General features: G+C 42.0%; 2 protein-coding genes across 4 annotated transcripts; one reads left to right on the top strand and one right to left on the bottom strand.

Annotated features, from left to right (window-relative positions):
- Positions 1 to 1,801: 1,801 nt before the first annotated feature.
- On the bottom strand, positions 1,802 to 16,148 carry SRSF7 (serine and arginine rich splicing factor 7). 2 transcript variants are annotated; one of them, XM_070734669.1, is made up of 9 exons: positions 16,037 to 16,148; positions 13,060 to 13,240; positions 12,793 to 12,969; positions 11,868 to 11,942; positions 11,689 to 11,790; positions 3,454 to 3,507; positions 3,052 to 3,087; positions 2,435 to 2,476; positions 1,802 to 2,117 (listed from the first exon to the last, which is right to left on the bottom strand). In XM_070734669.1, exons 1-9 carry the CDS (start codon positions 16,107 to 16,109, stop codon positions 2,063 to 2,065), a joined length of 795 nt encoding a protein of 264 aa, XP_070590770.1. In that variant the 5' UTR covers positions 16,110 to 16,148; the 3' UTR covers positions 1,802 to 2,062. The 2 variants fall into 2 exon arrangements, with proteins under 2 accessions (XP_070590770.1, XP_070590771.1); XM_070734670.1 differs by lacking the exon at positions 2,435 to 2,476.
- Positions 16,149 to 17,535: 1,387 nt separating this feature from the next.
- GEMIN6 (gem nuclear organelle associated protein 6) lies at positions 17,536 to 21,947 on the top strand. Of its 2 annotated transcripts, none has more exons than XM_070741556.1 (3): positions 17,536 to 17,828; positions 19,309 to 19,454; positions 21,238 to 21,947. In XM_070741556.1, the coding sequence occupies exons 2-3, from the start codon at positions 19,327 to 19,329 to the stop codon at positions 21,611 to 21,613; spliced, it is 504 nt and encodes a 167-aa protein (XP_070597657.1). In that variant the 5' UTR covers positions 17,536 to 17,828; positions 19,309 to 19,326; the 3' UTR covers positions 21,614 to 21,947. The 2 variants fall into 2 exon arrangements, with proteins under 2 accessions (XP_070597657.1, XP_070597667.1); XM_070741566.1 differs by having other exon boundaries at positions 17,557 to 17,824; positions 21,238 to 21,938.
- Positions 21,948 to 26,202: the final 4,255 nt, after the last annotated feature.

The following is a 26,202-nucleotide window of genomic DNA, read 5'->3' as shown; positions in this document are numbered from 1 at the left end:
CCAAAAGGTGCTTTGAGACATGTTGCTCCTTTAAGAGATGCAAGCCATCTAGGGAAACAGTATAGCTGTACTAAGATATTGCATAGTGTTACTTACATTTTTTTTTACATTTTGTCCAACAATAGAAAATATTTTTTAGTAGTCTGGTTTTATTCCTCATGAAGCTAAGTGTGTGGTATAGTGTTTGTAAGACTAGGATCAGACCCAGATTTAGTTTTCCCTTAGCCATAGAATCTCACTGAGTGATTATGGATATTATTCCATTTATTTTACAAGGTCAATCTAGGGATGGGAGGCACCAACTTCATACTAAATTTCATGAAAAAAAAAGGATACAAAGAAAATAAAAAGTGGAATAATACCGTGTTTCCCCGATAGTAAGACAGTGTCTTACTTTCTTTTTACCCCCAAAAGCCCCACTAGGTCTTACTTTCGGGGTCTTACATACCCCCCCCCCGCCGTTTCCCGCCTCCACTCACCAAATTGACAGGGTGAAGTCGGGAAGACCCAGGGAAGGTTTCTTCGGCCGCCCAGCAGCTGATCTGCTCGGCAGCGCGGCAACAGCCCTGGCGGCGGTTCCCTCCGCTTTGACGGTGCTGGTCCGCTCGCTCGTCCCCGCAACCGACCAGCTTCCCCGACACGCGTCTGGAGGGGAGGAGCCGCTCTGCGCAGTTGGGCAGCCCTGCCTGCCGGAAAGGAGGCGAGCGAAGGAGCGCCCGGGAGGATGCGGAGCGCCCGGGAGGCATTTATCCTTCCTTCGCTCCGCATCCACTTGCGCTTCTCCTTCTTCCCTCTCGCCTCGCCGAGTCAGGCGCAGAAGGCTTAGCGGGGACCAGCGCTCGCAGGAAAAACAATCCAGGCTCGCCAACCCGGAAATGCGAGGCGAAGGACGGCGCTGGTCCGAAGTTGTAGAAGCGAGCCGAGCGGGCGCCCGGAGCTGCGCCCTCCTTCGCCCGCCTCCTTTCCGGCAGGCAGGGCTGCCCAACTGCACAGAGCGGCTCCTCCCCTCCAGACGCGTGTCGGGGAAACGGGTCGGTTGCGGGGACGAGCGAGCGGACCAGCGCCGTCAAAGCGGAGGGAACCGCCGCCAGGGCGCCGCGAACTGCTCCAACGCCTCCCTCGCTTTTAGTACCGTGTTTCCCCGAAAGTAAGACATATGTCTTACTTTCGGGGTATGGCTTATATTAGACGACCCCCCTGAAACCCCCCATATGTCTTACAATCGGGGGGGGGGGGTCTTACTATCGGGGAAACACGGTACTTAAGCCTATGTTTTTTCTGTAAAAGCAGTGTTTAACTGCTTTAATAAATTTTCTACAATTTTCACAGCAGCAAAAATTCTCAGTGAATTCTGTACAAGGAAATAGATCTATTACTACTGTCTTAATTTTTTGTTTTGGAGAATAATACTGCTCTTGCCCAAATTTCAAGATATCTTATCTGACAGAAGACAAGTATCTAATCACTTTGCTAAATAATTCCAAATTGGAGTCATCTAAATTTATCTTGGGCTTGTTTTTAAATATTTAACTCTACCTGTAGTAAGACACAATAGTATCTATCCTGCAGTATGAATTAACAGATCAAATCAATCTATTTATATTACAAAATCAGACAAACAGCTTCCTTGCTATACCATTTCAAGTCATTAGGATTGTGCCTAACCCACATAAAACTACTGCAGGCAGCTTAGTAGTAACAAGTTAATATATCCTTGCACAGTATTTGGATACAACACCAAGGTATCTTTTTGGAGTTTGCTTTCAACATGCACTTGAAATATTAACAGAACCAAATAACATTATAGGCAAAGTTAGAAACACATTTTATTTCATGTGCCCATAAAAAGACACTGTTGAGATCATAGGATGTTGTTACATACAAGAAATTGTGCACTATAGTCTACTGTAGCAGCATTTACAGATTTTATTAAAAGATCCAGATCCTTGCTGCATTAACCCTAGAAAAGATTTTCTTCAGCGAGCTAAATCTTTTATTTCTCAATAAAGAAATCCCTTAAAATTACGTAAACAATACTTTTCCTAACACGTTCTTTGCCATTCTAATCAATTCTTTCAGGGCTGATACTTCTTCGAGGGCTTCCCGATGGTGAACGGCTGAAAGTAAAAATAAAAATAAAAATGGGGACAAGGAGAAACCAAGTCACAAGAAGTTAATTTCATAAAAACTTTGACTAGATTAATGGATTAGTGTTATTATAACCAGGCCCATTACTACATCTAGGGCAATAATAAATTTAACCCTAATGCTTAAATTATTTGGGTTATTCTTGTGAAATAACATGTTAGAAAGAAAGTGGAAACCATGAAAATTTTTAATGTGAGACCAGAAAAATTTCCACATTTCATGCACCCCCCTTCCCACAAGAAAATATTGTCAAGATTTCAAAGCATTCAAGAAGCAGCATACTTACCGTGAATTAATGGAGAATGGATATAAATGGCTCATATCAAAACTGAAAAAGCAAGACTGAAGATTAAATCAAGTAAAACGCTTTTAAATACATTTCTAATTTGGATTAAACATCTAGATTTATTTTGCTTGGATAAGTAACTGTCATTCAAAACATATATTTGATTATTCTGCACTACAGCAGACTTACCCCCAAAATTTATTCAGGGCCAGTTATAATTCTATACAGTCTCAGTCTGACTATGAGCCATTTAGGTTTATTGTCCATTAAAACAATCAAGATGTGCTCAATGATTTAACATATGTAAAAACTTCATATTTTGGAGCAAGGCTCTGAATATTAATTCATACTAGTAAAACTTGTAACATTTTACTAATGTATCTATAACTTTTTTTTAGTAGATCGAGTGTCAAAAACACAGCCAGGTATGGGTCACGCAGGCCATGTCCATCCCAGCCCGGCAAGGGCAAAAACCAGATACGTCACATGATGCGATCAGGTTTAACACCCCTGAGTTAGATGAAGAACTTCACAATACAATATTATCCATAGATCAATACAGAGATCATTACGATAAATTACTTTAGTTAACTAATAATATAAATAATTCAACCTACCTCTTTTTTAAAGATGGTGATCGTGATTTAGAGCGGCTGTTGAAATATTAATTAATGTTGATTAACATTTAACATAATTTACTTTACAGTCATGAGTCCTATTTTACAAAATGCAGGTTTGATATGACAGTAAGCATTTTGCAATAGTTTCTATATCAAATATTTGGAACCAAATGACAACAAATGCCATGTTCATAATACAACTGTCTTCACACTATAAATTGTGGGCATGTGCTCCTTTACAAAAAGACAGGCTGTTCTTCCTCCCCCCAAAATATAACAAAATAAACAAATCTGTTATTTCTGATTAAGATAAACCTTTTAGCAGTGATTTAGGATTAGCTACCCAGAGCAAATTTTGCATTTAATTGTTGCTTTGAATATCCACAAATGGAAGTTTACCTGCTTCTGGGCCGTGAAACGGACCGTGACCTCGACCTGGATCTTGATCGAGACCTGCGTTTTTTAAAAAAGAAATTCAATACTAGCGTGTTCCAGTTCCTGAATATTCACATAGGTAAAAAATGTAATTATTCTAGATTACTACTTGGGTAAATAGAAATATGCCATTAAAGTAAGATTGTAGAGAGACAGCTATAATACACAGGCAACCATTTTTCCAGGGGTTCTTTTTAGTTTTAAGACAGCAGAAAACTGCAAAATTTAAGGCTTCACATCTATAAAACTCTATATATGGTGTTTTCTCCGCACAAGCAGTCATTTGGCATATATATATATATAGAGGTTGCAGGTTCAAGTCCAAGTGGGTATGGCTAGCTGATGAGGCCAAAATAAGGCCGAAATAGATCTATCCTAGTCTCCCTTAATTTTCAAATTCAGCAAAAAAAAAAAAGAAAAAAAAAGTGACATATATATACAGAGGTACCTCGGTTCTCGAACGCCTTGGTTTTTGTACATTTTGGATACCGAACAAAATTTTCAGCAAAAATTTGCTTTGGTATCTGAACAAAAATTTGGATACCGAACAGCCACTGAAAATTTTGTTTATTATCCGAAATGGCCGATGTCTATGCCTCCTGCATGTTATACCCCCTCTCTGCAACATGGGGTGAGGGCTGAGTCCAATGAGTCCCAGGGCGACTTGGCAAAGCAGCTGCCACAAGATCTGAGGGGACGGGGTGAGACGGAATGGGAGTCGGAATCCGACACGTCCGTTCTGGCTGCCCGCTTAACAGCCTCCCAGTCTCTATAGTCTAACCGCTCCAAGCTGCAGGAAGGGTAGGGGCGGCTGCAATACCGGCAGCTTCAGGGGGCTCCTTTCCTCAGTGCTTCATCTTGTTACCTGCAGGCAGCTGCACCAACTTTTTCCTTCCCGGCGGCAGCGGCTTCCCTTCGAGGAGCAGCAGCGCCGGGAACGTCACGTGACGAAGGGAAGCCGCCGGAGCCATCTCAGCAGTTGCCACCGCTCCAGAGGTTTCCCTTCATTACGTGACTTCCTGACGCTGCTGCTCCTCGAAGGGAAGCCGCCGCCGCTTTCGCCGGGAAGGAGAAAGGAAAGGAACCCCCCAAAGCTGCCGGTATTGCAGCCACCCCCACCCTTCCTACAGCTTGGAGCGGTTAGACTATAGAGCACCTCAGATTTTTATCCCATAGGAAATAAAGAAAATAGATTTAATTGGTTCCCAGCGAGTCAACAGGGGCTGGAACCAATTAAATCCATTTCCATTATTTCCTATGGGATAAATTAATTCGGTACTCGACCAAATTGGTTCTCGACCACACTTCTGGAACGAATTGTGGTCGAGAACCCAGGTACCACTGTGTGTGTGTGTGTGTGTGTATGTATGTATGTATGTATCAAATGTTTTTAGCTGAAATTTTAAAATTAAGGGAGACTAGGATGGTACCATTTCGGCCTTGTTCTGGCCTCATCAGCTAGCCACACCCTTCCTTTACTGGGATTCGATCTGGCAGCTTCTGCATTGTAAGGCAGAGAATTAACAGTTGAGCCACCAGGCCTTGATCCCTCCAGCTCTGTACCAGGGAGGGGCTATATGTTTTTTATGTCGGATCACCCTGGTAAAGGAAGGGTGTGGCTAGCTGATGAGGCCAGAACAAGGCCAAAATGGTACCATCCTAGTCTCCCTTAATTTTAAAATTTCAGCTAAAAACATTTGATACATACAGAATATAGTTGTCGACTATGAATAAATTAAGTGCCTTGAAATGGTCCTGGGTTGGGCCTAGAGGCAAAAAGGAGCTGTGACGTTCCTTCAATATGCCAGGGTGATCCGACATAAAACACACACACACACACACACACACACATTATATATGTTTTCATAGATTTTATATATATATATATGTTTGTTTTTTATGTCGGATCACCCTAGTATAACATATAGCCCCTCCCTGGTACAGAGCTGGAGGGATCAAGGTCTAGTGGCTCAACTGCTAATTCTCTGCCTTACAAGGCAGAAGCTGCCAGATCGAATCCCAGTAAGGAAGGGTGTGGCTAGCTGATGAGGCCAGAATATTTTGAGTGTCTATGCGACGTTTCGGTGAAATCACATTCACCATCATCAGGCTGAAGTTATAAGTGTCATCTACATTTGTAATTTGGCCACATGGAAAAGAAAAACTAGACAATTTCCTCACACATCTCAATATTTACTATGGAAACAGAAGCCAATGATCAACTTCCCTTTCTGGATGTCCTAATCTATAAAAAACCCAATGGCACCCTAGGACACACCATCTACCAAAAGAAAACCCACACCAACCGTTATTTAAATGCACACTCCCACAACCACCCCACACAGATCACCTCAGTAGCCAAAACTCTCATCACCAGAACCAAACGCCTAGTTGACCATGAGCACTTAAAAACAGAATTGAACAAACTCAAAGATGTATTAATTTCTAATGGATTCGAAAGAAAAGCAATTACAAACCTAATCAAAAAAGAGACATCCCCCAAAAATCAAGACCAAGAACAGGATAACGGCACCACCTCCTCCCTTACATCAAAGGCACCACAGACAAAATTAGTAAAATTCTACACAAACATAATATCAAAACTTCATTTGTCACTAACCAAAAAATATCAAACATCCTAAGAAACCCAAAAGATAAAATCCAACTCGAAAACCAAGGAATCTATGAAATCCCTTGCAAAACATGTGCAGCCACATACATCGGACAAACTAATCGAAGAGTAAACGCACGCATTGCAGAACATAAGAATGCAGTCAAAAAAGAAGAAAAAACTTCCTCCCTTGTCCAGCACATTAAAAAAACAGGGCACGAAATTGACTTTTAAAAACTAAATTACTTTCCAAAACAGAAAATGTATACAGAAGGATAATTATGGAAGCCATAGAGATAGAGAAGCACCCCCTCAGCATGAACAAAAGAGATGACACGTCCCGCCTACCAGAGATTTGGAAACCAGCCTTAAACAAAAAAACATATCATAATCATCACCATGTCAATCCTTCAACTAAATGTGATTCCATCAACCAATCAAATCATTAAAACATAGTCACCCAATCTATTTGCTACATTCAAACCAAATCTCCACCCCCAACACTATATACAGTGATCCCTCTATTATCGCGAGGGTTCCGTTCTAAGACCCCTCGCGATAATCGATTTTTCGCGATGTAGGGTTGCGGAAGTAAAAACACCATCTGCGCATGCGCGCCCTTGTTTTCTATGGCCGCACATGCGTAGATGGTGGAGTTTGCGTTCCCCGCCGCCCACGCAAAGGGGAAACCCCGATTCGGCTCCTCGCTGCTGCTGCGCTACCGAGCAGATCAGCTGCTGGGCGGCCGAAGGAACCTTCCCTGGGTCTTCCCCCTCTTGCTTATTCAACAGGATAAATACCCATTGTAGTACACGGGCAGCCAAACAAAAAGAACGAGCGTATCTTTACCAAACTTGTATACGTGATGGTTACTCGAGGGATTTTATCCAACGGTGCGTTACACCTAGACTCCGGCAGCCTACTGAAAGCACAAACGAAACATCAGCGTGGAGGGTACTCCCGTACATACAAGGGGTATCCGAAACAGCTGCACGCATACTGGCACCCCACGGGGTCAAAGTAGCGCATAGGCCGGATCAAACTTTGAGAAAATCAGTAATGCGCCCGAAGGAAACCCTAGTGAAGGAGGAGTCTTCCTCGGTAATTTACCGTATAAACTGCAGTAATTGTACACACCATTATGTGGGTGAAACAGCTAAAAGGTTGAGAACCCGTGTACACGAACACAAACTAGCGGTCCGGCGTCAGGAACAGCGCTCCCAGATTTGGATACACATGGAGGAGGAGCAAGGTCACGGCTTCGATTTCCAGGGAACTGAGATTCTGGCACGGGATGAAACCAAGGGAGGTCGCCTCCTAAAAGAAGCCTGGTTCTCGAATGAAAATTCTTTAAATAGACACATCGATATGCCATCGGCATACCAGGCTTTAAGGCACCAACAACGACTTAAAGGAGATGGGTCATTAAGATTGGACACAGCCCCCAGCAGAATTCCCCAGGCCAGACATAGAAACCAGCCAAATGAGGGTGGGATAACCCCCGAGAAACAAGGGAACATACTGGAGCAATACGGAGGTAGAGGTGGAGGGGCACAATTTAAGTCTAACATAGAGGACAAGGGGGGATTAGAACAGTGTAGACCTAGGACGAGGACATGGGTAAAAAAAAAAAAATTGCAAGAGCAGACATGTACCATTATAAACAGTAACAACGACAATGGGGGGAAGAAAGGAATACCAAACACCTCCGAAGCATTGCCTCACAACTCCACCCCCTCCCTTGGGGAGGGAAAAAGGCAACAGACACGAGTAAAAGCGGCAGGTCTCCCTACAGCCAGCAGGATTAAGCCTCACAATTCCACCCCCTCCCTTGGGGAGGGAAAAAGGCAACAAACACGAGCAAAAGAGGTAGATCTCCCTTCAGCCAGCATGATTAAGCCCACAATTAGGCTTACCGCAAGGGGGAGGGAAGGGTGTGGCCCCGTGACGCGGGCAATGAGCAGACTGAGTAATGCTTTATAAAGATGTTTGTCTCCCACGGCATTTTAAAACTCTGACGAAGTTAGCAGCACGCTAACGAAAGCTAAGTGGTTTTATTAAAGTTTCTATGTTCCGGTGATCGAGATGGCTGCTGCCTCATCATTCACACACACACACACACACACACACACACACACACACATTCACAGAAGTGAGTATACCCCCTCACATTTTGTAAATATTGAAGTATATCTTTTCATGTGACAACACTGAAGCAATGACACTTGGCTACAATGTAAAGTATTGAGTTTACAGCTTGTATAAATGTAAATGTGCTGTCCCCTCAAAATAACACAACATATAGCCATTAATGTCTAAACTGCTGACAAAAAAAGTGAGTACACCCCTAAGTGATAATGTTCAAATGGGGCCCAAAGTGTCAATATTTTATGTGGCCACCATTATTTTCCAGCACTGCTTTAACCCTCTTGGGCATAGAGTGCGCCAGAATTTCAAAGGCTGCCACTTGAGTCCTCTTCCATTCCTCCATGGTAACGTCATGGACAGAGGGGTGGATTCTTCTTACCCGCTGCTAACAGTGTTCTGCATGCGCATCATGAGGATTCTCTCATGTGTGCATCCCCACCATTTTATTTCCACACATGCACAGGAAGTAAACCCCCCAAAAAATTCAAGAAAAAAGGTGGTGGCACCCAAAGGACCAGAATGGTTGTATAAATTGCACAATATAGCAGCTGCTACAGGTGCAGAGTATCTTAACGTATTGGTAGCAACCCACCACTGGCATGGAGCTGGTGACTGTTAGGAGTCTTGCACACCTCCACTTTCATTTCAAGATGCCCCACAGATGCTCCATAAAGTTTAGGTCTGTCTGGAAACATGCTTGGCCAGTCCATCACCTTTACACTCAGCTTTTTTAGCAAGGCAGTGGTCATTTTGGAGGTGTGTTTGGGGTCATTATCATGTTGGAATACTGCCCTGCAGCCCAGTCTCTGAAGGGAGGGGATCATGCTCTGCTTTAGTATGTCACAGTATATGTTGGCATTCATGGTTCCCTCAGTTAACTGTAGCTCCCCGGACCCGGCAGCACGCATGCAGCCGCAGACCATGATATTTCTAACACCATGCTTGACTGTAGGCAAGACACTTTTCTTTGTACTTCTAACCTGGTTGCCGCCACACATGCTTGACACCATCTGAACCAAATAAGTTTATCTTGATCTCATCAGACCACAGGACATGGGTCCAGAAATCCAAGTCCTTAGTCTACTTGTCTGCAGGAAACCATTTGTGGGCTTTCTTGTGTATCATCTTTAGAAGAGACTTCCTTCTGGGATGACAGCCCTGCAGACCAATTTGGATATGACATTGAGAAGGGCACCCAACTTCTTTGGTCGAACATGGTAAGGCCTGTTCTGAGTGCAACCTGTTATGTTAATTCACTGTATGGCCTTGACCAACATGCTACAGCTCAGTTTCAGGATCCTGGAAATCTTATAGCCTAGGCTGGGGGTAGGCAAAGTTGGCTCTTCTATGACTTGTGGACTTCAATTCCCAGAATTCCAGAGTCAATCATGCTAGTCCAGGAATTCTGGGAGTTGAAGTCCACCTGTCATAGAAGAGTCAACTTTGCCTACCCCTGGCCTAGGCCATCTTTATGTAGACCAACAATTCCCCCGCCCCCCAGATCCTCAGAGTTCATTGCCATTCATTCCAGTGACCAGTATGTGAGAGAGTGATAACACCAAATTTAACACACCTGCGACCTTGTATCACTAATGGGTCACATGACACCAGGGAAGGAAAATGACTACTTGGGCCCCATTTGGACATTATCACGTAGAGGTGTACTCACTTTTATTGCCAGGAGTTTAGACATTAATGGTTATGTGTTCCATTATTTTGAGGTGACAGCACATTTACACTCTTATACAAGCTGTATACTCACTATTTTACTTTGCAGCTAAGTATCATTGCTTCACTGTTGTCATATGAAAAGATATACTTAAAACATTTACAAAATGTGAGTGGGTGTACTCACTTCGGTGACATACTATGTTTGTGTGTGTGTGTGTGTGTGTGTGTGTGTTTATGATTCTCACAATTTGTTTCATGTCACAACAAATTTCACTGGTTGAGTCCAATTACAAGGTTTCATGTGGCTTTTTTCTTGAAAGTGACAGGTTCAGCTGGTGATGGAATTTTTCCACTAATTGTCATTTTTATGCTCCATTATCTTTCATTGTATCAGTGGAGCAGCTTCTCACTCACCACTGAATGCTATTGCTGCCTGCATCTACCAATGGTGAATGATCTCTCAATGTGGCTACTGATCTTGAGAGTACCTGGCAATTCACTCTTATTATAAGCAATCCGAGAAATACAGTATAGCTCAGTAAACCAATAACCCTCAAAGCAGGAAATCCAGCATGAGCTACATAAAGTGAGTACAGTATTCTTAATCACCAGCCAAACTACTCCAAAAGCTATCACTTGCCTGAGCCAGAGACTCATCATGGCACTGCACAAACGACTTAATCCTTAACAAATGTATTTTGCTCAAGATGCAAAAAGATTATCTGTTACTGGTAGTCTTCAACCTAGGACCACAATTGAGCCCAAACTTTCTGAGCACATGACCCCAGAACACTGCATCATAAATATGAATCCATTACCAAAGCAGCCAAATTTTGATCACATGACCATGGAAGTGCTAAAATGGTCATTAAGTGTGAAAAAGGATCATAATTCCATTTTTTTCAGTGCTGTTGTAACTTTAGTCACTAAAGAATGGTTGTAAGTTGAAGACTCTCTGTACCATACACATAAAATTCACAATACAGTGATCCCTCGAGTTTCGCGATCTCGATCTTCACGAAACGCTATATCGCGATTTTTCCACCCGATGACGTCACTCTCTTCCTTCCTTTCTCATCTTTCTTTCTCTCTCTTTCTCTCTCTTGCTTCTTCCTCTCTCACACTCTCTTCCTCCCTCTCTCATCTCTTTCTTTCCTTCTCTCTCTTTCTCTATCTCTCCCCCTCTTGCTGGCGGGCGGGCGAGCGGGGGCATCAGCGAGGAGCCAGGGTTTCCCCTTTGCGTGGGCGGCTGGGAAACCCCGATCTTCGTCTGCTCGCTGCTGCTGCGCCGAGCAGATCAGCTGCTGGGCGGCCGAAGGAACCTTCCCTGGGTCTTCCCCCTCTTGCTGGCGGGTGGGCGAGGGGCGGGCATCAGCGAGGAGCCGGGGTTTCCCCTTTGCGTGGGCGGCCGGGAAGACCCAGGGAAGGTTCCTTTGGCCGCCCAGCAGCTGATCTGCTCGGTAGCGCAGCAGCAGCGAGGAGCCGAATCGGGGTTTCCCCTTTGCGTGGGCGGCGGGGAACGCAAACTCCACCATCTACGCATGCGCGGCCATAGAAAAAAGGGTGCGCATGCGCAGATGGTGTTTTTACTTCCGCAACCCTACATCGCGAAAAATCGATTATCGCGAGGGGTCTTGGAACGGAACCCTCACGATAATAGAGGGATCACTGTACTGATAGTTTCTACCCTGATTTACACACCAACATTGCAGTATTCAAAAACTAAGAACTACATATTTTACAATCATCATAAATATTAGCCAAATTACCTTGATCTCTTTATGGAACCTGAACGGGATCTACGTGGCGATACAGATCTGGATCTACGAGGAGACAGAGATCTAGATCTGCGAGCTGAGATAGATCTGGATCTAAATGGAAACAGACTTACAGTTATATTATTCTTTGCCTACTAAAGCTAGAATATTCCACATCTGTAAATGCTTACCTCCTGCCACGACTTCGGCTGCGTGAGCGAGAGTATCTTCTTCCTCTGGACCGTGAATGAGACCGAGACCGTGACCTAGTTTCAGTTAGAGGAAAAAAAAGTTAGATTATATATTCAACAATTAGCGTGTGAGCCCTCGCTGAAGCCAAAACATCAGCTATCTAAAAATTAGTGTCCGTCAGTTGAAAACTTCAGGGGCTATTTCTTGAGTATTTTTAATACCTAATAAAGATGTTAAAATGTATAACATTTAGAATTACATAATAATAAAAAACACTGTAATGTGTATTTAAAATAAACCTTGCAAGTTTGCAGGTCGACCCTCTTTGGCCCAAGGTCTAGCAGATCTAGACGATCTAGAAGTATCTATAGCCGATCGCTGCATCTAGGTGTTTTCTTCAATCTAACGACGATCAAATTGACAGCCAAATGAGCCAGGTGAGGCTTGATTGACGCAGGAAGATTTTTCTAGGTGGGAATGTGGTCAATCTGGTGTTCCTCTTTTTAAACCGGAAGGGGCCCCAATTGAAAGCCAAATTTACTGTTACGGCGATCACCGTCTCAATTTTTCTGCCCTTTAAAGCATAAGGTGAAGCTAGGTGTAGATGACTCGAGGGGATCTGGCCTCTTATGCTGATCACCTCAAGGTCTAGGAGAATCTTAATTGTCGGATTTGCAAGGCGCCTCAGCATGAAATCTTAAGGCTCGTGACATTCTGAATCAAGGCGACTGACTCAAACGAAGAAACCTGAAAGGTTTTGACCAGGTTGATTATTAACATATTAACATTTTAATACAAAATATAAACAAATGTAACATACCCATATAATTAAAACTTTTTTTTAAAAAAAATGATGCTTTATTTTATTTTATTAAACAAAACTACATACAATTTAAAAACAAAATTACTCATATCTATTCATACCTGCTTCTCCGACGACGACTATAGCGATGACAATCATAAGCATAATGACCTTTTTCACCACATTCATAACATCTATCATTAGGATCAAATGGCCGTCGTGCTGGAGGTCTATCATAGCGAGACCTACGAGGCATACCAGTTGATAACTCCACTCTAACCCTGGAACCACAGATCACCCTAATAACAGCAAAACATTTTAGTCAACATACTAATCCCACTATAAAAATGGAAGTTATTTCACAAATAAACATTTATATTCCTACTGACTTTCCATCTAGACCGCGAACAGCATCTTCAGCATCCCTTGGGTCTTCAAATTCAACAAATGCAAATCCGGGAGGATTTCGTGCAATCCACACAGTACGTAACGGTCCATAATAGCTAAAAGCCCTTTCAAGTTCTCCTTTACCAGCCCCGGTTCCTAAGTTGCCCACGTACACTTTTGTTTCTGGAAAAATAAGAAAGCAGTAATTTCCAAAACTTTTAAGTTGTCTTAAGTTCAATTCAAGTAGGGGAAAAAACATGCTTAATGTCTACTATAGTCGAGGAATATTTTTTTTACAAGAAGTCTTCCAGATGACAGGGTGGTGAAGTGGTTAAAGTGCAGCTCTGCAGGCTACTTCAGCTAACTGCTAGCTGTAGTTCAGCAGTTCAAATCTCACCACCTGCTCAAGGGTGACTCAGCCTTCCATCCCAGGTGGGTAAAATGAGGACCCAGATTGTTGGGGACAATATGCTGATTCTGTAACCTGCTTAGAGGGGGCTGTAAAAGCACTATGAAGCAGTACATGCTATTATTATTATTATTATTATTATTATTATTATTATTATTATTGATAATAATAATAATAATAATAATAATTTATTAGACTTGCATGCCGTCCGTCCCTCTCCCTCTCCGAGGACTTGGAGCGGCTCACAACAAATAATACAAGTCCAAATCCAATATTAAAAAGTTATTAAAAACCCATTATAAAAAGCAGTCATACAATCCAAACCATGCATAAAATAAAAAGAGCTGGGGGTATATCAGTTACCCCAAGCATGGCGACATAGGTGGGTTTTCAAGAGCTTGCAAAAGGCAAGGAGGGTGGGAGCAGTCCTAATCTCCAGGGGGACATTGCTTTGTCAATGGGACCCGGAGAAGGCCCACTCTGTGGGACCTAATCGGTTGCTGGGATTCCTGTGGCAGAAGGCGGTGATAACTATCTACTTCCTCTAAAAAAGTGTTTCTTAGCATACTGGACACAGTAGTAGTTGTTTATTTTATAGCTTTTGTGATCATCTCTGTGCTATCAAGGCTTCTATTTTACAGCAGCCTTTACTCAGCCTTCCATCCTTCCCAGGTGGGTAAAATGAGGACCCAAATTGTTGGGGGCAATATGCTGATTCTTGTAACCCAGGGGTCCCCAACCACCGGGCCGCGGACCAGTACCGGGCCGCGGGGCATGTTGCACCGGTCCGTGGAGTCAGCAGCTGCCGGCCCTCATGCTGCCACCCCCTCCCTCCAGCGCTTCGCCTCCCGCCGGGCAAGAGACCTCGGGAGGCAGGTTCTGCTGGCCACAGGACGATGGATGGGACAGAGGGGCGGGAAGGACCGAGAGGCTCAAGCCTCTTTTGGCTTCTGCCGCGGGGCGCTTTTGCGTTTTTGGCTGGGGGGAGGCAGGAGGGCCAGCCTGACCCCCTCTCTCCAGCGCTTAGCTCCCGCTGGGCAAGAGGGCTTGGGAGGCAGGTTCTTCCGGCCACAGGATGATGGCGGGAAAGAGGGGCGGGGAGGACCAGCACCCCCATGCTTAATCCCACCCCCAACCACGCCCCTTTCCGCCCCCACTGGGCCATAGAAAAATTGTCTTGCTGAAACTGGTCCCTGGTGGAAAAAACGTTGGGGACCACTGTTGTAACCCACTCAGAGGGGGCTGTAAAAGCCCTATGAAGCAGTATATAAGTCTAAATGCTATTGTTATTGCCATGATAACCAAGTTATCCACCTCTTCTAAAAAAAGTGTTTCTTAGCATATTGGACCTAGTGGCAGTGATTGTTTATTTTTTAGCTTTTGTGTTTACCTTATATTGGGGACAATGTGCTGATTCTGTAACCCGCTTAGAGAGGGCTATAAAAGCACTGTGAAGCAGTATCTAAATGCTATTGCTAATGCCATGATAATACATGGTATGCTTGTGTGTGTTATTACATGGGGTTTTTCTTAAATCTTTAAATATTTTAATTAATTGGATTTTGTGACTGTTTCACTTGTTGTGAGCCGCCCCGAGTCTTCGGAGAGGGGCGGCATACAAGTCCAAATAATAAATAAATAAATAAAGTTATCTACTTCCTCTAAAAAAAGGTGTTTCTTAGCATATTGGAACTAGTAGCAGCAGCTGTTTCTTTTTTAGCTTTTGTGATCACCTCATATTGGGGCCAATATGCTGATTCTGTAACCCGCTTATAAGGGGCTGTAGAAGCACTATGAAGCGGTCTAAATGCTATTGCCATGATAACCAAGTTATCCAACTCTTCTAAAAAAGGTATTTCTTAGCATATTAGCTATCAACGCTGTTATTCTACAGCAGCTTAACCCCCGTGCACTGGCTTTGTTTCCACACACAAAAAGCAGAAGTAGCCGTCCTCTGTTCACACATGGCGCTCCGGCCAACTACTCCACCCACTCGGGCCCGGGAAGCCGCTGAATCACAAGGCCAGGGCAGGCATAGCAACACTCATGCTCCCTCGTGCGCCTGCGCATTAGAGCCATTAGAGCTTCCTGGCGGCGGACGGACACACACGCGGCTATCTAGTCCGTTACGAGCTCGCCCGAAGCCGCCGTTTCCCCCACCGTCTTCCTGTGCCGCCGGGTTCACGGGCGCCGCCATCTTTTAGCACCGCCTCCATTTTACCCGTACACCGGTAGTAGCATTAGCCCCCCCCCCCGCAAAAAAAAAAATCAGTGAAATCATTAAGTGCCCGCCCGCATCCTAACTACAACGTTCAAGCAAGCCAAGACGCGTAGTTTTGTGCACGGAAGCTCAGCAATTCCAACGCGAAGGAAGTTCGCCTCGGTACGGGCAGCGACTATAACATGTGCAAAATGGCGCCGGGTCATTTCCTAACGGGCCTCACTTAACGTTATCGATACCGCTGAGTGTCGTCAAAAAACCAAAAGAGAAGCTTACACCGCGTCATACGGAGGACGGATACAGACGACGCCTGCCTCGCCCCGTGCCCGAACTTGCATGCATCCCTTACCTCCGGCGTAACGGCTGTAACGCGACATTCTTTCATGAACGATAAAAAAAAAGACAACTATCGCCGAGCGCATGCGGGTTGCGGTCCTTATATAGAGCGCGCCGTTATTGCGCACGCGCACTCTGATTGTGAGACAGTCGCGGACTGGCGAGGCGGGAAAGAGTGTGTTTTTGTTTCCATAGTAACGTTAGGCTAAAAAAAAGGGAGGGGGAGGAGGAAATGGGAAATAGGACGCGACGCAACTTTGAGCTACGTTAGGACCCCTCAAAGAGGCGTGTCTGTTAATATCGCCTGTTTTAAATGTTGGAGACATACGGCTGCTATGTATTTGTCAGTAGTTAATATGTATTTTTACCAAATAGTGTGAGGATCATTCCAGGTTTTTAGCAGACTAGAGCGCTAGGGAAAGCAAACATTGATCCCCCCAAAAAAATCTTCAATCTTACATTTTAAGGGGCGTGCATAAGTGCACCTTTGTGCCTACCGTTCCTGTCCTAATGTCTTTTTATCTTTTCTATCTCTACTTTATACTTATATTATGTTAAACATACCGGTACTACAATACAATACTATATTTGTATGAATGAATGAATGAATGAATAAAGAAATAAATAAAATCTTTACTTTTCTAATATTTATCAGAGCCCTTGTCTATACAGTATTTAAATATTTGTTATCAGTGCCATTATTGTTAATCTCAAAAGCAACGCAACTCCGGACATAATAGCTGGATCACTAAAAACTCCTAAAACCGTGAGCTAAACCCGGAAGAGTTGCAGAAGAAAGCCAATCAAAGCTAGTTCCTGCTCATCAATAATAATAATAATAATAATAATAATAATAATAATAATAACAACAACAACAACAATAATAATAATAATAACAATAATAACAACAAAACAACAACAAAACTCGAGGTCCAGCGACGGGAAACTTACTTCTAACTTTTAAAAGTGATTGTCTTTTCGCAGCGGCTTATACACAACTAACAAAGCCTTCACGCTCGTCCAAAATAAGATAGCCAATATAGAACGAGGTCCAGAAAAGAAATCCTTTAAGAGCTGAATCCTAAAAAATCCGGAGCAGAAAGAGAGGAACTAGAAAGTAACCCAAGAGAAACGGAATCGCCTCTTGTGTTCTGAAACGGATGACCAAAGAAACGTGAAGTCCGCCGTTTTTCAAAACTTTTAAAACACCAGTTTTTCAAAACACTTTTTAAAAAATCGTAGCAATTCTACGAGTCTAATATGCTAAAGCAGCCGGCCCCCAACCTTTAAGACTTGTGGACTTCAACTTCCAGAATTCCTCAGCCAGCAAAGCTTTATTTAAAGCAGAAATCTGGCTGAGGAATTCTGGGAGTTGAAGTCCACAAGTCTTAAAGTCGCCAAGGTTGGAGACTCCCTAGACTTCTTCCATTCAGTCCCGTCCTTTTGGAAAGACCCCTCGGAAGGATCCGGCTGCGGAAATAGAATAAAGAGGCCCCTGAACGCACTCCCTTCTGGGTCCCAGGAAGTACAGCCGGGCCGGAGCGAGGCGACTTCGCGCTTCCTTTAAAAGCGTTTCTATTTGAGTGCTGGCTGCTGAAGCTGGATAAGCGGATTGTAATTTTATTTTCAAGGATGTATACGAGTGCCACCTCTACTTAAATGACAAGAATAGCTGCAATATTGCAGTCCAGCTTAAAAAAAAACAAAAAACATCAACCCGCTGCATTTTTACGGAGTTGACTCTGCAAGGGGGATTAAACGGCGCGTTCGTAAACCGGGGTTTTCCGGACCTGAAATTAATGTAGGTATGTATTGGAGTTCATTACTTTTAGGAATGTTTGCTGAGTTCAGTATTCACGAACAGTAAGTCTTGTGGAGAGATTATTCGATGGCATGATATGGCAACGTTATAGAACGATTAGCAAAAGATTTCAATGATACGGATTGCTAAAATGATCATCGTTATAACTTTATTATGGTATGAATGTGTGTTGTCGTCGGGATGGGAATGTGGGGGTCGTTATTTAAACATATTTGAAACGAAACGAAACAAAAAAATCCCCCAGCAAGGAAAGTGATTAGACTTCTAATTTTTAAAAAAAGGAATGGAAGCAATTGGAACAGGGAAATCGAATTAAGTCTTTGCATCTGGTTTAACTCTAGAGCAGTGTTTCCCAACCTCGGCAACTTGAAGATATCTGGACTTCAACTCCCAGAATTCCACAGCCAGCATTCGCTGGCTGTGGAATTCTGGGAGTTGAAGTCCAGATATCTTCAAGTTGCCGAGGTTGGGAAACACTGCTCTAGATTGATGTAGGGCAAATTTCTGATCCTGCATTGATTTGTTTCAGGGAACTGGAGTTGCTAAAGCAAAGTAACCTACTAAGATAAGATACAGCATTCTAAGACATTTGGAAAGATTGTACAGTAAGAAATCAACCGAGAAAACATTTTCCCCAAATTGTGGTTTTCATAGCAAAATATGTAACTTGTCCAGTCCTCTGCTAGAAGGCAGTAGGCAGTGTGACAATATTTTTTTTAAAAGCTCCTGGAAATAATAGGCTAGTAAAGATAAATTAGTGGAACAAAGTAATCAAAAGAAAAATAACTAAGAGTAGAGGAATAAGCCTTTTAAAAGAAAAGTCAGCATGGATGCTGCAAAAGTAAACCCTGTTCTACCATTAAGAAAAATCTTAATGATTTTTCTTTAAGTGCACAGACAGAGGTGAACTTTTTTATATTGTACACCTGGATTTCCAAAAAGTCATTGACAATAAATATGTAGACTTATAAGATATACGAGTGATTTGTTTTTAAGAAAGGACTAGGTAAGTTTTTCAAGTGCTTCTCTCAAGAGCTATTAAATCTTAAGGTTCCATGTTACAACTGGACTTCATGTAGGGTGCATTCCAACTATTAATGTCCCCAGAACAATAGCCAGGGAGGGATATAACTGCTGCTTGTGAGCATTTCATAGGCCACTACTGTATTAGCCACTCTGATAAACAACAGGGCCGTTTTATTCTTAATCATGGAAATAGGCACATTTTCCTAATACAGAGGCAATATTATTAATATTACTAAATACTACTTGGTCTATTGTGTGGATGTTGGATGGTTCAGGTGGGAAATGATGGCGGGTTGAGCATATTCTTTCGGATTGTTATGTATATCGAGATTGTTTTTTGTCGTCATGCGGATTTCGATGCATGGGCATACTATGTATATACGTACAATGACAATAAAGTATTTATTGCTGGCAATGATGTTTTCTTTTCTCATTAGGTTTAGTAAAAAGGAAATATGAGTGAATGGCAGAGGAAAACTCCTTTGGAATGGCTGGCTTTTGTGGATAAAGAAGTCAAAGTACTGGCTGCCGAGAAACACCAGTATAAAGGATGGGTTTTAACAGTTGATCCAGTTTCCGCCAAGTACGTATCAGTGAATTCTATACAGAAATACTTTCTCTGAGAAATAACGTGTGTTAAGGGAGAATGAAGGGTATGAATGGTTATAATGTATAAAATGAAAAGCAAATTAAATTGGGAGATTGTACACCTAAACAGAATACAAATGAAAACTTAATACAAACATTAAATATTTCTATCTGGATGGACATTTGAAAATATGTAGGTAATTTTAGGAAAAAGTGGTTACAGCTAGTAAACAGTGGCAAGATTTATTAATAAACTTATTCTACATTATCAGATTTTAAAAACTTTTTGTCAGTTATTCAGCCATTTCCATAATTTATCTAGTGAAATGTGTACGCCAATTTTTCAGTTTTTGCAATGATGGATCTAGCAGCTAACATTAGGAAAAATCTTTTCTTTATGTTAGTTTATATATCATAGGTAGTATGGACAGTAAACTAACAGTTATGTTTATTGTAAGAATAGTTTCTCATGTCTTCTATTATGTATAAGAAAGGCAATTGTACATTAACACCATGGAATTTAAAAAAAATTAAATGAATACTTTTAGTGTAAGCCATCTATTAATTTTTGTTGTTAATTCCTATTAAGATGGATGCACACATCATGCCACTTGTTCCACCTAAACTCATCCTTGGGCCAATTTATCATTAGAGTGAGACAACCATCGTAGTAGACAGCTGGTTTGGAATGTCCTAATGCCCAAGCACTGTGTGTGGGAGAGAGAGAGAGAGAGATGCTCAAGAGAGATCATCAAGATTGCAAAGTAGCTGATTCAAGGATCCTCCTTGTCATCTGGCAGATATGTGTGCATGCCCTGAAGGACATCCTTTGGGATAGTTGATGAAGTAATCTAATCAGTTCATGGCACACACAATGGAGAAGACTTGAAACAACTTTGAAAGAAGCAAAGTTGGGAGATACTTCGCTCATGATCAAAATGCTTCATCAAATGATTTGCACAGTATTAGCATTTGTTATAATATTTAAAGTATATATAAAATGGATGGTAATTGATCTTACATCTTAGCATACTGTCAATTGAAAATGTAAATCTGATGAAAAATAATTCTACCAAACATGCAACATACATTGTATATATCAGGGGTCTTCAAACTTGGCCACTTTAAGATTTATGGACTTCAACTCCCAGAATTCTCCAGCAAGCTATGCTGGCTGGAGAATTCTGGGAGTTGAAATCCACAAGTCTTAAAGTAGCCAAGTTTGAAGACCCCTGATGCATATGATGTGATGAATCTTAATGGGAGAGTCCACACTTATTCTGGTTTTTGATCTTGATCTATTTATTTATTCAGTTTTTATGCCGCCCTTCTCCTTAGACTCAGGGAGGCTTACAACATGTTAACAATAGCATTTTTTAACAGAGTCACCACGTTGCTCCCACAATCTGGGTCCTCATTTTACCCACCTCAGAAGGATGGGTCAACCTTGAGCCGGTGATGAGATTTGAACTGCTGACCTACAGGTCTACAGTCAGCTTCAGTGGCCTGCAGTACAGCACTCTACCTGCTGCGCCACCCCGGCTTATTACAAACTTCAAGGATTGCTAATGCAAGGTTTATTGAGTAACTTGTGGGATAGCTTGTAATATCATAGCAATTTCAGGTTTTTTCATTGGGAAAACAGCTGTTTCATTCTAATATAAACGATTTTGATACATCTGTATCAAGGCTGATAGAAATGCCTAGAATGCATGAAAAAGTCAACTACCAATGTGTTCACTTAACATATTCTCATATGAACCTTTTATTCTTGACAGTCTTCTTCTGGCAAATCCTCTTGAGAATGGAAAAGTATCAGTTTTAGTTGTTTTAGGACATGCTGTGCGGGATATTGAAATAGTGACTGAAAGAGATGATGAAATCAAAGAAAAACTTGCACATATCTTCATGGCTGGAAAAAGTCAAATTTACAATCAAGAAGAACTGGACAGAAAGAAAAACTCCTTGAAGAACTGGTTGGAGAAAAACCACATCCCTGTAAAAGAACAAGGAGAACCACAACCAATGTTGTGTGTGGCAGGTGTATTAACCATTGACCCACCATATGGACCAGAAGATTGCAATAGCTCTAATGAAATAATTTTGTGTAGAGTTCAAGGATTAATTCAAAGCTATCTTGCACTTCAGCAATGAGGCATATAGATTTCATTAAATGTAAAACACTTAGCAGTTTAATAAAAAGTAAGAATGCTTTAATGGTTGATGATCAGCCATTGCTTCCAAATTTTGTTTTGTATACTAATAGCAATTGTAGCAATTGTGTTAGTTATATTTTTATATAAAAATCATTTGACTTTTTTACTCACCAAGTCCCTGCAAAATTGATTTGTTTATATAAAATGAAGTTGAAAATAAGTCACATTCTTATTCTCTCTCACATCTTAATTTAAAACCAAAATATCAACTTTTTTGAGGAACATGTGACAGTAATAAAAACAATAAAATATTTTGGAGTTTTTATTATGAATATGGAGCTGATTTCACAATTGTAAGTATTGTATAGTAAATTCTAGAAGTTACTGGTAATTTTCTCCACATAAGGACAGCACATACAAAAGGTCTGTATTTTAAGATATTGAAAATGGGAATTTTTCTATGTAAGACTTTTTCAGATGCAATATGGTGATATTTTCCTTGACTTTAGTATTATCTACTACTACAAAGCCATTTATGGGCACATTTATGTTCCTTTGAATGGTCAGTTCATTGATAAAAAATTAAAACATGCCCTGGTTGCATCTGTTGGGATTTGTAGTTCAACATACCTGCAAGGCATGATCTCAAAAAAGGTGGAGTTCAAAATTATCTTTCCATAGGTGGCATCTGGGAGTGATAGTGTACCTGAAGACCCAACGCTCACTATCTACAAAGTCCTTGATCGTTCACTTCAGTATTCATGAAATTTGTTGGTCGCTATGTTTTCAAGGAATAAGTACTTGAGGTGAAACAGTTTAAAAATATACTACTATCATTATGTAATTAATTAAAATTGTATGCTGCCCAACTCCCAGAGGACTCTGGATAGCTCACAACAAAGTTGACCACAATCCATCAAAAAATCTATTAAAAACAATTAACAAACAGTGGTACCTCTACCTAAGAACACCTCTACTTAAGTGCTTTTCTAGATAAGAACCGGGTGTTCAAGATTTTTTTGCCTCTTCTTAAGAACCATTTTCTACCTAAGAATCCGAGCCTGGAAAAATTTCCCAGGAAATTTGAGAGTGGCACGAAGGCCCGGCCAGTTTCCTACCATATTCCCCCTTTAATCCTGGTCATCCCTGGCTTTTCTGGGCTGCCAGAGAACCCTTTCAGTGGCACTTAAGGAGACTTTGGCGGTCCAGAGCAAATGAAGCATTTTCCTTTCTCTGGGCACTTGAAGAGGGAAAACCTCTGTCAGTGCCCAGGGAAAATAAACGCTCCCTTTGATCTGGGAGGCCCAGAGCGAACGGAGCGTTTTCATTTCTCTGGGTGCTTGGAGAGGGAATAAACCACTTTGCTGTGGTGACTCCCTCGCGCTGCCTCCCATACACCCAGCGCGAGGTTGCCTCCTGGAGCGTCTGGGCGTGGAAAGGCAAATGGGGGTGCTTCACCCCGGCCGGATCAACTCAGCTTCAGCCAAACTGAGGAGTCACCACAGTGAAGGAAAGGCACCGCCTACAAAGTGAGCGAGTGAGAGGAGAGGGAAGCTCTTCAGCATGGGAAGAAACAGGAAGCAGGTAGCAGTAGCAGCAACACCTTTTGGTCAAAGGAGCGGGAGGTTCCCCCCTCTCACCTGTTCTGCTGGCGTGTGCCAACCGCCCTTAATTACAGGTTAATTAGTCCAAGCAGACACACACACGATAGAAGGCAAATAAATGTTCTTTATCAACAGAAGAGAAGAAAAAACTCCCTTTTAAACTTCAAAGGGATTTCTTGTAGCAACAAGGCACAGTTGAACTACAATACAAGAACGAAGTCCAGTAATAAATCCAATTACTAACTCAGTAACTGTGAAATTGGGTCAAAGCTACTGTTATCCAAACAGTGATAAACACTCACAATGAAGTATAAGCCAGAGTCCAGGAATCCAGGAATCCAAACACAGTTTTGAATACAACAATTCACGGTCTTGACGAACTATGATCAGATAATCTTCCACAACGTTGCTATTTTATCAGCAGCTCTAATTACTGGAGCCCCACCCAACCACAGGTGGCCTCTCTTATCTCCTGTATTATGTCTTAAGTTGTTCTCTCCTATGCATAGCTCTACGCATGCGTGGGTCTATCATACGTTCATCTGAATCCAACGAAGATAAGGAAGATTGATCTCCTCCTGGGCTGTAAGCCAAGCCCCCCACTTCCATCACACCCACACTTTCTTCGCCATCGGATAATTCACTAGTTGACTCTATTGGGAGCAAAACAGGCCTGTGACATGTGGATGTTTCCCCCACATCCACCTCCACATTCCTTGGGGCAGGAGCTGGGCCAGAGCTAACCACAGCATCGCCCGCCTGGGTTTCTCTGGCGCAGTGTATGGGAGGCAGCCTAACGCCAGGTGTATGGGAGGTGCGTGCTCCTCCTCTCCGCCTCAGAGTCCCTCTTTTTTTTTAAAGCTTTAAAGTTTTGGAGTTTTTTTAATCCTCTCACCTCATCTTGTTCCTTTGGCAGTGACTGTCCTCTTCTTCCTCTTCCTCCTCCCACCCAAATTCTGAGCTTTTATTTCTTTCCTAATGGGTTTGCGCACATTATTTGCTTTTACATTGATTTCTATGGGAAAAATTGCTTCTACTTACAAACTTTTCTACTTAAAAACCTACTCATGGAACGAAATAATTTCTTAAATAGAGGTACCATTGTACATCATTCATTTCTGGCTGGATCTTATAAGGATATAATGGTGAGATCAACAGCCCCAGGCCTGCCAGAAGAGCCACATCTTCACTGCTTTGCAGAAGGCCAATAGGATAGGGGTAGTCTGGATCTCAGGGATAAGTTTTGTTATACTTAAATTTCTCAGTCACTTTTCTCCTGGATAGAATCATGCTCAAAAATTCAGGAGGTAGTAATTTCCCAATAGTGTAAAATATATCCTTTTATCATCATTTTTGCAAAACTTTCCTCCCTCTCACTACATCCACAAATCAAACCACAATGCTTTGAGCAGTTTCAAACAGTAGTTTTCCTAAAAAGAAAGAATGACAGCTATTTGTTTTGAGAATTCCTTTATTTATTACAATATTTTTATAATGTACATAATGTATAATAACAGGCTCTAATACTGTTATTATTTGAGAATAGGTAATCAGAGCTTAGGCCAATTTTATACTAAAATTATTCCACAATTTGTATCACTATATTTGAATTCTAGCAGCCAACACTGATTATTTTACACAATGAAAACATATTTAAATATACTGGACAGGATTCATTTCTGGATGCAGTGCAACCATGTAGAAATCATGACTGATATGTTGCATATACTGCCTTTTGGGGAAGGGGAAGGATATATTAATATCCTACCGGATTACCATACAATTAATCTTTTATTGGACACAAAAAGGGAGTGGTAAATCATTAAACATTAAATATATATGTGATCTGTTTATGAAGGATTTTTTGAACGTTTACTAACTCAGTAACTGTGAAATTGGGTCAAAGCTACTGTTATCCAAACAGTGATAAACACTCACAATGAAGTATAAGCCAGAGTCCAGGAATCCAGGAATCCAAACACAGTTTTGAATACAACAATTCACGGTCTTGACGAACTATGATCAGATAATCTTCCACAACGTTGCTATTTTATCAGCAGCTCTAATTACTGGAGCCCCATCCAACCACAGGTGGCCTCTCTTATCTCCTGTATTATGTCTTAAGTTGTTCTCTCCTATGCATAGCTCTATGCATGCGTGGGTCTATCATACGTTCATCTGAATCCAACGAAGATAAGGAAGATTGATCTCCTCCTGGGCTGTAAGCCAAGCCCCCCACTTCCATCACACCCACACTTTCTTCGCCATCGGATAATTCACTAGTTGACTCTATTGGGAGCAAAACAGGCCTGTGACATGTGGATGTTTCCCCCACATCCATCTCCACATTCCTTGGGGCAGGAGCTGGGCCAGAGCTAACCACAGCATCGCCCGCCTGGGTTTCTCTGGCGCAGTGTATGGGAGGCAGCCTAACGCCGGGTGTATGGGAGGTGCGTGCTCCTCTCTGCCTCAGAGTCCCTCTTTTTTTTTAAAGCTTTAAAGTTTTGGAGTTTTTTTAATCCTCTCACCTCATCTTGTTCCTTTGGCAGTGACTGTCCTCTTCTTCCTCTTCCTCCTCCCACCCAAATTCTGAGCTTTTATTTCTTTCCTAATGGGTTTGTGCACATTATTTGCTTTTACATTGATTTCTATGGGAAAAATTGCTTCTACTTACAAACTTTTCTACTTAAAAACCTACTCATGGAACGAAATAATTTCTTAAATAGAGGTACCATTGTACATCATTCATTTCTGGCTGGATCTTATAAGGATATAATGGTGAGATCAACAGCCCCAGGCCTGCCAGAAGAGCCACATCTTCACTGCTTTGCAGAAGGCCAATAGGATAGGGGTAGTCTGGATCTCAGGGATAAGTTTTGTTATACTTAAATTTCTCAGTCACTTTTCTCCTGGATAGAATCATGCTCAAAAATTCAGGAGGTAGTAATTTCCCAATAGTGTAAAATATATCCTTTTATCATCA

Source organism: Erythrolamprus reginae, chromosome 1 (assembly GCF_031021105.1).
Source record: "Erythrolamprus reginae isolate rEryReg1 chromosome 1, rEryReg1.hap1, whole genome shotgun sequence".
NCBI lineage: Eukaryota > Metazoa > Chordata > Lepidosauria > Squamata > Dipsadidae > Erythrolamprus > Erythrolamprus reginae.
The sequence above is the reverse complement of the archived record's forward strand: the minus strand, read 5'-3'. Positions and strand labels throughout refer to the sequence as shown.